General features: G+C 34.1%; 1 protein-coding gene across 1 annotated transcript in view; it reads left to right on the top strand.

Annotated features, from left to right (window-relative positions):
• Window positions 1-15,666, top strand: part of LOC112043371 (DE-cadherin) — a 334,333-nt gene that overhangs the window by 244,786 nt on the left and 73,881 nt on the right. Inside the window, exons 2-4 of the mRNA XM_052888463.1 lie at window positions 13,108-13,187; window positions 14,727-14,849; window positions 15,538-15,663. Of these exons, the coding sequence (XP_052744423.1) occupies window positions 13,108-13,187; window positions 14,727-14,849; window positions 15,538-15,663 (329 nt within the window). The remainder of the gene's footprint in view (window positions 1-13,107; window positions 13,188-14,726; window positions 14,850-15,537; window positions 15,664-15,666) is intronic.

The following is a 15,666-nucleotide window of genomic DNA, read 5'->3' as shown; positions in this document are numbered from 1 at the left end:
TATATTATCCCCGTATTCCTACGGGAACGGGAACCACGCGGGTGAAACCGCGCGGCGTCAGCTAATATTAGTAAAAATGACTACAAAACCGAAATTAAACTAAGACAAAGAGGCTCGTTTGATTCGGTGCTTTTAAAAGGAAGTTTTTAGTCAAATTCCCATTTAAACCCGAATCAAGGAGTCAAAGAAAGGGCCCGCGGAAAACGTGAGCAATTTTAAGCGCCAAGATGAATAGCCCAGAAAGGGTTGAACTCTTTAATCTAATTAATTTGTCACGGAAAATAGGCTTTTCATTGGTCACGATTTATAGCATTCACGATCCTCCTTGAGAACAAGTCGGGAAGATTATTTTTTACAAGAAATTTAAGTAAAATCCTTAAAATCATGTAAATGCACATGTATCTTTATCTGTTTGTTACGTTTTCATAGTTAAATCGCGAAATCGATAAATGTTTATTTATTATATTTTATCTCATTTATTTTCATTAATTTAAGAACAAGTTTTTATAATTATTGTTCATTATTATCAACCCATATTCGGCTCACTGCTGAGCTCGAGTCTCCTCTCAGAATGAGAAGGATTAGGCCAATAGTCCACCACGCTGGCCCAATGCGGATTGGCAGACTTCACACATCTGGTATGCAGGTTTCCTCACGATGTTATTTCTTCACCGTTTAAGACACGTGATATTTAATTTCTTAAAATGGATTTTTTTAAATTATTATTATTAGGTGTGAAATGACTAGTGATTTATACCCTCATTTTTAATTTGTTTGTTGGTAAACAGTACACAAGAAAGCCTGTAGTATACGTATAGACAAATGTACATTTAGAATAGTGTTGAGGTTATGCATAGTTTTACCTTTTTGGTAAACAGAGGGCCTAATGGCAGGTTGATACTGTTACTATCGCGTTAACGTAAACGCGAATTTCTATGGAATTGAATTAGCGCCATCTAGTGGCACTACTGCACAACTGTTTCAATTCCATATAAATTTGCGTTTACGTCAACGCGATAGTAACAGTATGAAAATATTGAAAACTCCCACTAGGCACAATGTACACTAGAAAGGCTGTAGTCTAAGACGTATATACAAATGTACATTTAGAATAGTGTTTGCTCGGGTTATGCATAGTTTTACCTATATTAAGGGCAGTTCCCACGAACGCTTCGATGCGCACCACTGCACAGGTCACGGTCTCCCGGGTAACTTAAACAAGCGAAAGTTGGTAAATCATACATTAGTTTATTAGATAACCACGAAATAAATGAGTGTAAAGGGTTAAATTGGTCTATTTGGTATATTCTTTAGAGTAGTTTATTTTAACGACCCATTACAAGCTACTGATATCTGATGACCTATTGTGTATACAGATGTTTTTATATATCATCATAATTAACAACCCACATTCGGCTCATTGTTGAGCATGAGTCTCCTCTCAGAATAAGAGGGGTTAGGCCAATAGTCCACCACGCTGGCCTAATGCGGATTCACATGTTTTCCTCACGATGTTTTTCTTTCACCGTTTGAGACACGTGATATTTAATTTCTTAAAGTGCACATAACTGAAAAGTTGGGAGTGTATGTCCCGGACCGGATTCGAACCTACGCCCGCCGAATCGAAGGCAGATACGTTCCTTAATTTTTTGATTTGCATGGGCATGCGCTCACTACATCAACTCTGTACTAACACCAGATCGCCTCGCTCGCGAGGTGTCCATGGCCTGCGAGTGGATGACTCGAGCTCGTTCTGGCATGCTTGCCTCGCGTGAAGCACTTTTCGGAAATTCGTAGATCATGTGAGGTTCACTGTTGACGACGCGGCGACGACTCGACTACAAGTGGACGCCTAAGGACGAGGCGGTCCCGGTTGGCTCTAATGAGCTACGATCTTTATAATTATAAGCTTCACTAAAGAGTCAAATTACTGTCAGGTGTTTTAAAGTTTTATAATAAGGTTAGATGTACATAGATATAATAGATTTATGTTAAACTCCAGCTGAGTTTCTAGGAACAATGTCATTCAAAGGCACAGCCGATAATCATGTTACAGACGTTGCCTAGGCTCAGTCTACGCTGAATAGCTTTGCAAGTTTAGAACATTCGCCGACAGACGATTACTTAAACCGGTTTAGCTATGCGGTTCGCCCTTAACTGAGACTTCGATAAGCGTAAATTTTATTCCATTTGTTACTTGATTGGAAGAGCGATGGTCTGTGAGCACCAGATCTTTGTCATACGAATATTATAAAGCGGAAGAGTTTGTTTGATTGAACGCGCTAAACTCAGGAACTACTGGTCCGATTTGAAAAATTCTTTCATTGTTAGATAGCCCATTTATCGAGGAAGGCTAGACTAAATATTATCCCCATATTCCTACGAGAACGAGAACTACGCGGGTGAAACCGCGCGGCGTCAGCTAGTTATATTATACTCTCATATTATAATATACCTTTTCACGTCTTATGGGGATAAAATATGGCTTTCCTATCGCCTAATATGCCATTAAATATTTGTTAGATTTGTTCATTCTATTCTCTTAGGAGAGTAAGGAGAGTAGAATCTCCTTATTTAAATCTGAAGGTACATGATTTTTCAATAAATCATCGTACTGCTTCTAAATAAATCAGTGTAGTTATGACTAAATTATATTAAAGTATTCAACGTGCAACCATTTAGAAGTATAGTAATGAATGTTGGAGCTTTCATAACTACTCCACTCACGCCAGATGGACAGACTGCATAATTTATTGTGACATTAGTAGATACAAGACGATGGTTTAAGTTATGGAGGCATTTACTAATGTTAATGGTAATTCAAGAGGCATAACTTGAGACGACGTAATGTATTCAGATAGATAATTCCTAAGTATTTTTTTTAGAATACTTATAGGTATATGGAGAATGCACCAATATTAAAAAACTTATTTTTGTTTTAGTAGTATGAGTATATTAAAAATATAATATGTATATTAATTACAGCAGTTTTTTTATAATCCTGCACGAACCGTGGATTTTTTCGGGATAAAAAGTACCCTATATGTTGCTAAATAACCTCCTTAAATTTCAGTGAAAGTATTATTAAAATCGGATCAGCCGTTCCAGAAGTTAGCTATAGGATCATCATCGTCATCATTATCCACCCATTTTCGGCTCACTGCTGAGCTCCTCTCAGAATGAGAGGGGTTTGGCCAATAGTCCACCACGCTGGCCTAATGCGGATTGGCAGACTTTACTTCCTTTACCTTTTTCCTTCCGGTTTCCTCACGGTGTTTTCCTTCACCGTTTGAGGCAAGTGATATTTAAATTCTTAAAATGCACATAACTGAAAAGTTGGAGGTGCATGCCTCGGACCAGATTCGAACCCACACCCTCTGGAATCGGAGGCAGAGGTCATATCCACTGGGCTATCACAGCTTTTAGCTATAAGATAAGCAGGATAATTTTTTTATAAAAGGTTAATCTGTGTTTTAGTATCGTGTAATTAACTAAAATCACGCACTAAAGAAAACACGCTTTTTTGAAATTTAATTTTAATTATAAACCAGTATATATTAATTATTATTTATGTCAACGTTGTTTAAAATTTTAAAAAAAGTATGTAAATAAGTACGAGAAGAAATATATATATTGTTTAAAATTTCAATACGTAATTGTGATCATTTAAATTATTTCGCAAAAAGTGTGGGTTAAACAGCTCATATATTCAAAATTAAAACCTTCTCTCGTAAAATGAGAAATTACCGATAATTAAAACATAAATTCAACACCAATTAACGAATGAGTGCCGCGTCCAGTCAACAGATAATAACCAGGATAAATTGACTTGCAGTTAATTATGATGAAAATGACCATAATCCGAGTAACATGACTCATCGTTTAAGGTTCTTAGCTCAACGATTCGGAGGGTAGATCGGAATTCTAAGAGTTCTAGATTTGAACCTCTAATACATGTCACTGTAATAAAACTCTGACAGGTCCAATTCTGTATATTGAAGATATTTTGAAAAATTTTTGTTGGAGGCCATTTTATAATCAATACTGAAGACAAAAGTTTTTTTTTTATATTTTTGTCTGTCTGTCTGACTGTGTTTTTTGTTGGCCGGACATCACGCTGAAACTACTGAATGAATTCAGATAAAACTTGGTACGATTTGAGATCATAATACGAAAAAGGTATTTTCAGGTCGCGAAAATAAAATAAGAAGGGGGGTGAAATAGGGGCTGAAATTTTTTTGGAATGTCCTTAATTTTACAAGTTACATTTATAAAAATTGGTTTCAATATAAATAAAAAAATATATATTTTAAAGCATGAGTTGTAGATTTTACTCGATTCCAGGACCTCAAAATTCGAAGCCACATAGGCACTGAACCGACGAGGCAAATAAAAATGAATTTGCCTTTTCCTACTTTTGTTTATTCATCAAAGGTACTCTTACTTTAGTCAGAGGCTTTTCAGAGACATAACTCGTTTTTAAGGCTGTTATCTCGAACCCTGATTATGAGAGCCCTTTCTCGCCCCTGAAGTTCTTATCTGAGCTTAAATCTTAGTGATGTACCATTTTTTATCGAGTAGATAAAAACGAAAAATTTGGGGATTATTTTTTAATTTTAAAATGAAATAAATCTTTTGATGTAAGCTTTTATAATGATATTCAAATTCTTTGGTTATGTTTTTGACGCACTCCCCTCCGATTTCAACCTGAAGAAGGTTATAGGATACTTTTTATTTCGAAAATAAAATGAGAAGAGGGTGAAATAGGGGTTGAAAGTTTGTATGGAAATTCCATAATTTTTAGTTTTAAAAATTTGTTCATAAATCATAAAAAATACAAAATATAATGTATATTTGAAGGCGTAACAAAAGTCAGCTAAAAAGAAATATAATTTTCCACATACCTACATGTTTTTAAGACTGATATGGAAGGAATTTGTTGTGCCTACTCTAACAGAAAACCCTGAGCACGCCACTGTCTGTGACATGTTATAAATAACCATTAAGTGCCTGTCGATATAAAATGACACGTTTCATTAAAATACGCCATTATTTTTTGCATATCTCGTGCAAACTTTTGTGATGGAAAGCAAACAAAATTAAACGTTTTTTTTCCAATATCCGGCTCAAAGAATGTAAATAATTTTGGCATACTTTTTTATGGTTCGTATTTGTGTATGTTCTAAACATTTTAGTTAGAAGAGATTTTCGAGTTACAGCGAAATTAAATAAACTTAATTATAGCTTGGGATCGAGATCAATCCAATAATCTCTTTTTCATTTTTAACACTTTGTTGTAAAAAGTGTTACAATTGACAAATACCATTCTTCCTTTCCATTTATAGAACTACCATTTTCCTTGCGTACCTTCTCAATAAAATAAATAATATTTTAGGCTAAAGTTAATTTACCCTGCACTTAGGTAATAACTGCCTGAAAATCACTTTAGTAGTGTTTTTCAGGCAGTTGATCACATCAAAAAACATAGTTTGCGCATATTAAATAATATTACTGTTATCTAATTAACAACTCTATTCAATTCACTGGGCTAAATAACACATTTAAACACGTGGCTTAACTAAACTCTAAATCACTTTTAAACCGATTGGAAAATTAAGCTGTCCAAAGCAGAGCAATTAATTTTAGTTCACCTCAATGTGTCACAAAAGGACGTCCCAAAGCTAATTGCTTGCACCTCGGCTCTCAACTAAAACCCACTCTCTGTATAGAGGAAAAAAAGACGAAAAAAGAAACAAAATCCCTCAACGACCATCGACATCGCTTACTGAACGTGCCCACACTTGAATATTCAAATTGGCCCGTCCGAAAGTAACACGGCTCCTCTCGGAGGATACATAAACAACGTTACGTCTTCTAAAGTATCGGACCACGGGGTCTGAAATGTATTACTAAATATTGTTGAATTGGTTTGGTATATATTGGTTTACTATATTTTAATGAACATCAATTTTTTTAAGCAGCTTTAGTTTTAGTTTTATATTGATACCGTAAGCGTGCAATGTCACATGTTTTACAGGTATTTAACTAAAACAATATACTCCGAATATATTTTACGAGACAGACGTTAATCAAGATTTGGACATTGTTCCCACATGCGTAGTTTAGAAAAGCTAAGCAAAATATATCATGAACTTTGAAATTAAATAAGAGTAGGAGATTCTTACTTAGACTACTGTTAAGCAACATTTTCATGCTTTAATTTATTGCAAAATCCATTGCAATTCAATTTATTCTTTTAACTTTTAACAATTCAATTTATTGCAAAGAGAGGGGTCAATCGAAGCTTATCAATACCGGTTTTTAAACTAATAAAGTAAAAATTATTAACTTAATTAAAAATATTACGAGAATCTTCACTCTGCCGAGTCACTCAATGCAGCCATCACAATTCACAATGCCTTCTACAGCTACCTCGCCCCCTCCAGATGCTCGGATCCCCTTTCGTAGCAAAAGGAAGCCTAACAAAGGATCGCTGAGAAAAAAAGCTAGGTTCCGGTGTCAGAGACACGCAAAGCTGTCCGCCGACGCAGGTGTATGGAAATATATTTCTTATTGTATATGTAAATATGACCTATTTTATTTTTTCTTTATTTTGAAATATCCATACTATATTACAAGTGTGTTTGTAATATTGTTATGTGGTTTAGTAGCGTTATGGCTGTTTATTATACATACCTACTCTTACTAAAATATAGGTAAGAATATTTCTATTTCACTTTTTCTTTTGATCTAATTCTAATGAAACATTGATGAATTGTTTACCACACGAAAAAATTGGCATTGTCCTCTAGTCTTTAATATGGACTCGTATCCATTGGCGTGCACTAGGTTTTCAACTAAGGTAGGCGCAAATATACGTAAAAATTGTACAAAATTGAAAATTCCTTCTTAGGTTTGTATTGAGTCCTCAGGGTAGACAGTGCATTTTTGCGTCTATAAAGTGCATTAGCGTTAGATTCCATTCTGGAGAGCGTCGCAAGCTCTGTCAGAGACGTTTGCTATGATGGAGTTTACCTGATTAGATTCAGATCTCTGTTTTGAGAAGAACGTAGGATCAGATGAGGTTTCTGAGTTGAGAGATATAAGATTACTAGCGGGAAGTCTTGAACCAAAAAGCGCTCGTAGCTTAGTTGTATAATTCTGGGGTTAACACATACATTTTAATTTAGAAACTAAGAATCTGGTTTATAATATGAGTATGATTTTGACGACCTCCGTGGCGCAGTGACAAACACACAAATTCGATTCGATTCGGTTGTGCCAGCTCGGCCGTGGCTAGTTACTACCCTACCGGCAAAGACGTACCGCCAAGCGATTTAGCGTTCCGTACAATATCCTGTTGAAACCGAAAGGATGTGGATTTTCATCCTCCTAACAAATTAACCCGCTTCCATCTTAGATTGCATCATCACTTACCATCAGGTGAGATTGTAGTCCTAACTTGAAAAAAATAAAAAAAAAAAAATCTTAAAAACAGATAAGGTTTATGAGTAGAAAGAGATTAGATTGCTATATAATTAGTTAACATATACATTTTACTTTAAAAACTAAAAGTTTGGTTCATAATATTACTCATATATTATCATAGGTTTTATTATGATGAATATGTAACTACGCACAGAGCAAATCTCCAAGTAAGTAGTGGATAAGTAGTAACAACAAAAAGTTTTATAAAAGTTACCGCATTCGCTCTCCGAGTGCTCGAAATCTTTTACGAAACGAGATTTTACCGGCACGGGCACGTGAGCTCCCAAGTTATTATGTTCTTTCAGAACGTTTACTTACCTTGATATTACACCTACAGGTTTGATTTACATTAAACAACAATATTAATTCACTTAATAGTCCATTGAAATGTTACATGAGCTTAGCATTCTTTAGAGGACGTTATTTTTTTTTTTTGGGACATATGTGGGGGATCAATCGAAGCTTAACCTCAAGTTTATGAGGTCGTCACCCTTGTCCCCCGGCCGCTATCTTGAAAAAAGAGGTGAAACCACTTTTTTCGCGATATCTCGGAAACTATGTGTCTTATAAAAAAAAGTCATACGCTGTAGCAAATTGTTTTGCCTACAAATATGTTTAAATAACTTTTTGCCCTATATTTAAAATTAAAGAAGTTATAAGCAAAAAATTGCATGTTTTTACGTAAGTTTCGTTGAAATAAGTGTTAGTTAATCGTAGAAATAAATAAAACAGCGATGAAAAACTACGTAGTAACTCATTGTTTCAATGCTACACCAAGATACATAAAAGGCCCGTAGAGATAACTTGTCATTGTATAAAAAAGCCGTATTTATATATGTTTTCCCGGCGACTGTCAACTTCGGGTGTAGGTGTTTAAGTCCCATCATATCATCATTATACGTCCTACTTATTACATTATACGTCCTACAGATCTTTCAGATCATTCGGTCTATATTAAGGGAATGAAAATACATCTACATTCTACATTATAAAACAACGTTTAAAGGTCGCCATTGACGGTCAATTATTCTCACGTTTCTGAAAAGCAAAGGGCAGTACCCACGCGGCATACTTTACATGTCATGTACGCAGTGACCAACACACGATCAATAGGGATGATGACACTTTTTTAAATTGTACATAAATTAAGAGTATGCTAATAGTAAAGCAATTTTGTAAAAGGAGCTGGGTATCTGCTATCATTACTTTCGGAGGTACAGGGATTTTAACGGTCAGATTTGCGGCGCCGCCGCGGATCCCTGAAAAACGCCTCATACAAAATGGCACGAACTAATGACGTCGTAGGTAATGTAATGATAGTTAGATTTGTATGTGCGTTCAAACAAAATTAGTAATATCTTTGTTACTTTGTGCGTTTATGTTTATAGTTCATATATTAAAAAATGTCACATTTATTGTAAGGAAGCTAAAACTTTTAAATTTTCATTTAAAATTTTATAATCTCATTTATTTTGCAAATATCCAGACAATCTTTTGCTTTTTATGTATAAATTACTTAACATTGACCTTATTTATCTGAATGTATCATAAAGATCAATATATTCAAACCTAGTCATCATCCCAATTATAGTCGTGGGTGCTACAGAAACGTGAGAATAGTTGACCGTTTGTGGCTAGCATAACATATCACTCAGTACACAATAAACTTTAAAATCGGTTATTAGTTGAGTAATTAGTGTACAAAATGATTGCTCCTCGTGCGAAATAAAGTTACCGTCTACCATAAACACGCTAATTACTTTTGGAATAGCGCAACAAATTGTTCTCCCGAGCATTGACTGAATTTTCGATAACATTTCTACGCTGCCGTGTACGAAAGTTTAAAAGGGGAATTTGCGAAGGTAATTTCGTTAGGAGATAGAATTTTAATAAATAGCTTTAATATCGAAATTATTTACGTATTTTATTGTTACCGTATAATTAATTAGACTGAGAATTTACATGGAATTTATAGGACTTCGTTTAGGGTGCTTTGACTTTTTTATTTTGTGGGAGCGACGGACTATTAACGATATGTGATAGCGGAGTAAATTATAGTGGTTAAACGTGACATTGAACTTGTATTGACTATTTTTTTTTCTAAAAGAATATTTGCCATATTTTATAATATGACCAATATTCCCATTCCCCTCCAACTAGTCAGGAAAGACTGTGCTAGGAGTGGGTACAATAGACCAACGGGGCGGGGATCGAACCACCACCCCTGGATGATGAGTCCAACTGCTCTTACCGTTGAACAAAAAAGAAACAACATAATAACTTTATTGCACAAATAACAAAAGAACACATAAATTTTTAGGCAAAAGGCTGTGTTCACTTTTAGTAGGTAGTAATTTTTTCGTGACAGAGTTCGTGCAGGGAAATACTACACCCATGCTGGTTTTTGCCAACATTGCTAGTTTCAGTCGGAAGGGTATGATTGTTTGTAAATTACTTGGCACATCCTGGGTTCGATCGCCGGCTTTCCTTAAAATTATCATGTCTGGAAACGAAGGACATAAGATACTAAAGAGAGATAACAAAAAACGTCTAATACAAGTACTTCCAAAATTGCGAGACATTTGAGACCTGTTATCTCCTATAGCATGATCCAAATTTTACAGTTGCTTACTACCTTACCTGTGGTAAGAGCATGGACTATCAAACTCTTATGAAATAACAAAGGATTTAGCGTTCTAGTATGTTTTCGTGTAGAAACCGAAAGGGGTGTGGATTTTCATCCTCCTCATATCAAGTTAGCTCTCGCTTCCTAATTCAACATCAATTTTAATTGAATAAAGCAAATTGTGTCATTTAAAACAACTTCTATATGATTACAACCAGTGAACGTAGAAAACATTAAATCTGACGCTTATTGCAACAATACTATGATAAAAATCCTTCAGTAAAGCGAGATTTCCGCACCCACTGAGTGATTGTATTTTCCACGGTGTTCGATTTGTTTTCTATTGAAACTTTATTATTTACTCCGATAATAGCGCGACGAATTGTTCTCCTGAGCTTACGTTGAACTTTCGATAACATTTTGCACTGTATGAAGCTAAGGTCAAATGGTGAATGTTATACAAAACATATTGAATACCTATTGCGAGATTTATCGCAAACGAACAATGGATATGTAGCTTTATAGAAAGAAAGCGAAAATAAAAGAAGAAAAGACATCGATGGTCTTCTATAATTATCTTTCCTTATTTTAAGTGAAGGGTATTTTTATTTAAGACTACTTTACATTAATATCAAGAGATTATCGCAATTGAATCCAATCTAAGAAATCGGATAAAAATATAGGCTTTAAGGCTAAGCTTGGTGTAAAATAAACCAGCGATAACATTTAATTACTTAAGTACAAAACGACAGTAAGAAAACGTACAAAAACCGTTGTTTCAAAACCTAGATTGGATAGAGCATTTTTTCTTTACAATCAGATTAATAGATTTTTGAATGTATTTACAAACAATATTATGAAAATGATATAAACTATAAAGCGAGATTTATTTATCATCATCATCATCATTAACACCCGATGGACGTCCACTGCTGGGCATAAGCCTCTTGCATGGACTTCTACACAAAACGGTCTTGAGCCACCAGCATCCAGCGGCTCTCTGCAATCCGCTAGATGTCTTCAGTCGACCTTATGGAGGTCGACCAACACTGCGCTTTTCGATGCGGGGTCGCCATTCCAGCATCTTGGGACCAAACGTCCATCGGCTCTTCAAACTATGTGCTTCGCGACTTGTTGAGCTATGTCAAAAGCTTTCATGGGCGATGGTGCGAGCTATGCTTGGAGTATCTCTGCGAGATCAAATCAGAGATGAGGAGATCTGCAGAAATAACTTATTCATATCGATGGAAATAAGGTCATTACTGTCCGAATCTTAAGTTTTTTTACGACACTTTAACGGTCTAAACCGTAAATGTTTTTCTTTTGACCGCGAACACAACCGCGGTTAAAAATAGTCTTAAGTATAACATAATTGAAACCTTATTGGAAAGACCAGTCACTCAGGAATCGATATGCTCGAAGTAATCAAATGAAAAGTGCAGAGAGCTGTAAAAGGATCGACGTACCGCAGGAGGCATTCAAACACCCAATGAAGTTGACTCTTGTGAAGTGCTGGAAATATGGCTGGAATATTTCTAGTGTGCCTCTATCAGAACCGATAACATAAAGTGAAGTCTGAATATATAGGCCATAAAATAAATGCCTAAACATTTTATTCGCTTGATAACCGCTACAAATGTTTGAAGAACTAAATTACCCTGTTTGTATTGTTAATAGAACTCCGACGATACCAATACAAACATCGGTAAATTTATATCGAACATCAATTTTCTCTTTTCTTTGATCAGATAATTTGTACTTTAACGTTATGCCGTTTGTAATGTTTGTATTATATTTACATACTACACCAGTTACGTAATTTGTACCATATACGAAACTACGACATTAAGTAACTGTGCTTAAGCTCTACCTTCATTAGTATTAAGGTCGTTCCAACAATATTATAACGCCTTGGTAAATTAGCCTTATCTCCTTCATCGCTAAAGTGCACCGGAGTCGTGTCTCTTAAGATATGCAGTAACTGGCTTCCAGCTGTAGTTCTCCTTCATTTCTTGTATCTAGATTAGTTAATACAATATACCTTTCCTTTTCGCACTCATTATCTTAAATGCTTGAAAGTTCTGATTGTTTCGCAATTTCAATTTGAGATGTTGTATGCATATTTAATTAACTTAATTAAAATGACAATTATATTTTATCGTACGCCATGTTTGTCACTAATTAATCAACGGGCCTAATTGTCGTTCTTCGTTAATTAATTAATTGTGATTTCCGTAACCGCAGCGTTTAATTGATTATTATTAGAAGGATTATTGTTTTATGTTTGTATTTAAAGATAAGCTGAAGCAATTAAAGTTAAAGTCAATTAGGTTGTAAAATTAGTTACGGTCAACTAAATGACAACTATTTAATATCCTACAGGGATTTTGAGTAGTTTGTAATTTTAGAGTTTAGTTTACCTATACAATTTTTGAATATGAGAAGTTTTCTGATTTATTTACAATGGAAAGTTGTGCTACTTCTTTAAGGCTTTATCTAGTTGTGAAAAACGTTGACTAAGTAAGAGAAAGCACGGTTCCTGTGATTGTCTATTCTTGTATTGCTCCAGTTGGTTAATCTAAATTAGCGTGGTTCCACCCTTTTATTGATCGCTGACAAATAAGTGGCTTTAAACAAAAGCTACACAGTCATTCATGCATTAAATCGAAATAGTTATGCTTTCTTTTTTCACTTTCTAATTTCCCTATTTTTGCACCATTTCTTTTTGGTCTCAATTTGACAAAGAATATAGTAATATGTATTAAAACTTGCGAAACATTATGTCTGACTGAGACCGAGTTAGCCTAGATATGAGCTTTATTCCCTTCGGTTCCGCAACTTTTGATATTATGCATATTGGTAAAAATTACGTTATTTAAGTTAGTGTTCACTATCTTTTTAGACTATCGTGCAAAATTTCTTTTTACAATTCTTGTTAAGGTTTATAAAAAATAGATTTTTGGTTGCTTATCGCAATTGTTTTTTCTTTTCAGTTCGGGATCACACAACACATCACGTTACGAGATTAAGGCATTCAAGGCATCTCGAAGGGTACCTGCCAATACATTCATCCGTGAGTATGCTACGTCATCCGAACCATCCATATTAACAATCATTCATCTTAATCATATTATCACTTATTGATTTGGCCCTAAAAGCTTTGTCCCCTTAGAGTTCATGTTAATTTCTGGCTTATTTTTTAATTGAAACTTTAAAACTGTATTGATGCATGTTCATAATATAATCTCAGCTGTAATGTCTATTGTACTTGATATATTTCTCTTGATTAACTTAGCTTTCGAGGATGTATGTAAGTACAATATTTAATAGTCACAATATCATATCCCATTTTATGATAATCACTGTTTTAAATTAATTTTAAAAACTAATAATATTGTAATATTTTTCATAACAGAGTTCTAACTTATGTAAGTCCTAAATCTGTTCGTACAATCATTAGTGTTTTAACTACTTAATTATGTACAAATTTTTCTATAAATCTAGATATGCATGGTATTTGAAATGTATTATTTGAATAAAGTTAGTATTGTACTTAATCATGATTGCGTGTTTAGATAAAAAGTTACTTTCAATGTCTACTAATTGAAAAATGTTATCCATTATTTATTATTCACTTTAAGGCGCTTTGCACACGTAGCAACTTATAGCTTTTAATTGCGACAACTGGCAACTCGCAGCTGATTGTTTTTTTACAATTTAAATGAAATTTTGTGAAACTGTGATAATTTAGCAACCTTTTGACAGTTGCCTAAACAAGTTGCAATATGTACAAACGCCTTGTACGAAAGTAACTTTTATTGTGCCCAATTCTAATAAATCGTAATAATTTGTTCGAAGATGTTTGTTTATAGAATGAGCAGAAAGATAAAAATCCTTAAAATAGTGCTAAAAACTAAGTAATTTTTAAAATAGCATTAGAAAACCTTAAAAATGTTAAAGTATGTCGCAATGAAAAAGGCGTTTTTATCTTTAAAAGAATATTTCCATATCTTTTAAATAACATTAATATTACCGTCTCCCTCCAATTAGTCAAAAAGACTGTGTTTGAAGTGGGTATGACAATAGACCAGCGAACGAGAATCTGTCTACGACCTTGCAATGATGAGAGATCTCTTTTATCGTGGATCTATGAGGCTTTAATAAAATTGTAGCGTTCAATTCAATTCAACTTATTTATATAATTAAAAAAATATTTGTTTGAATATAATCCATAATTAATGAGCCACTTTCTAAGTGTAGGTTTTAATATTTTATAGGGCAATAATTTCAAATTTTTTATGCAACGAATTATTTTACCCATACAATGGCAACAAAATGGCAACTTTTCAAGTAAGTTGCAGAACTAGGAAAACTGCCCAAGACTAATTTTTGGGGATGTCTTAAGTTTCTATTGCTTTGGTCCTGTGCCTTCATAAACAGATTCATGATGAATTTTACAAAAAACGCTAATTCAAGCGTTCTCACAGATAAAGTTTTTTGTATTTCTGCTCAGGCTGTATACGTTAGTGTTGGGTAGAATTGACCGAGCTTTTGACATAGTAGACAAGTTAGCTCAGTATTTATGTAGTAGCACACAATACCACGGTTTCAGTACACGCCGGCTACGTCACCGAAGCTGGCAGTGAAGGACAACCACAAGCCGCTGTTCACCGAATGCCTGAATTACAGGCCGACGTTAAAAGAGGAACAGCCCATCGGCACTTATGTGTTCACAGTGAGTACGACTTATCATTTTTTTTAATCATCAGAGTTACCTACTTAAAGTCATCAGATCATTTTTATATTTTCCTCTTTACGATTAACGATATCTTTGAACAGTTACAACTATAATATTAAGTTAAGTCTTTATTTAATTTATCGTGATATTTTTAGAATGTTTTTATTTTATTCTCAATCAATGGTTATTTTTATCGAATTCGTTTAGTTACTTCCGAATATTATTCGCTATTCCATTATCGTAACTTTTTTATACTTATTATTTACAATATAACTCTTTTTTTTGGTATATTAGTAAATTACATATTAAAAATATTATATTCGATAAAGTAATTTTCAAAGTCTACTTTGTCTTTGTATTTTGAGTTTAAATTTTTATTATATTTAGAAAAGTCGACTTGAGTTTGAAATCGTCGGTATATTTGTTACTAGTACTTTCTTTCGTTCTAATAATATAATAGTAATAGTTAAGTTGTAAACATACAAATACAAACATAAAATCAAAAGCAAACATAAAATTAAAGCTAGGGGAATTCCAATTAAAGACTTAATATCAATAGTTCAAGAATGTATGTAATAGTAGTATTATATTCTCAGTCAGCCAAAATGACTTACTACAAGTTGTCGGAATCAATATATTTAAATTTTTAGCACCTTTATATACGTTTCTACCTTAACACCTACAGGTCCATGCGGAGGATCGAGATCCACCGGAAATGGGTGGTACAGTCACGTACAAATTTGTCTCAACTCCTGGTGAGAAAGAGCGATTTCACGTTGATCCTGAAACGGGAAGAATAACTACAGCCGATGTC

Source organism: Bicyclus anynana, chromosome 22 (genome assembly GCF_947172395.1).
Source record: "Bicyclus anynana chromosome 22, ilBicAnyn1.1, whole genome shotgun sequence".
Classification (NCBI taxonomy): domain Eukaryota; kingdom Metazoa; phylum Arthropoda; class Insecta; order Lepidoptera; family Nymphalidae; genus Bicyclus; species Bicyclus anynana.
Note: the sequence above shows the minus strand (reverse complement) of the source record. Positions and strands in the feature narration are given on the sequence as shown.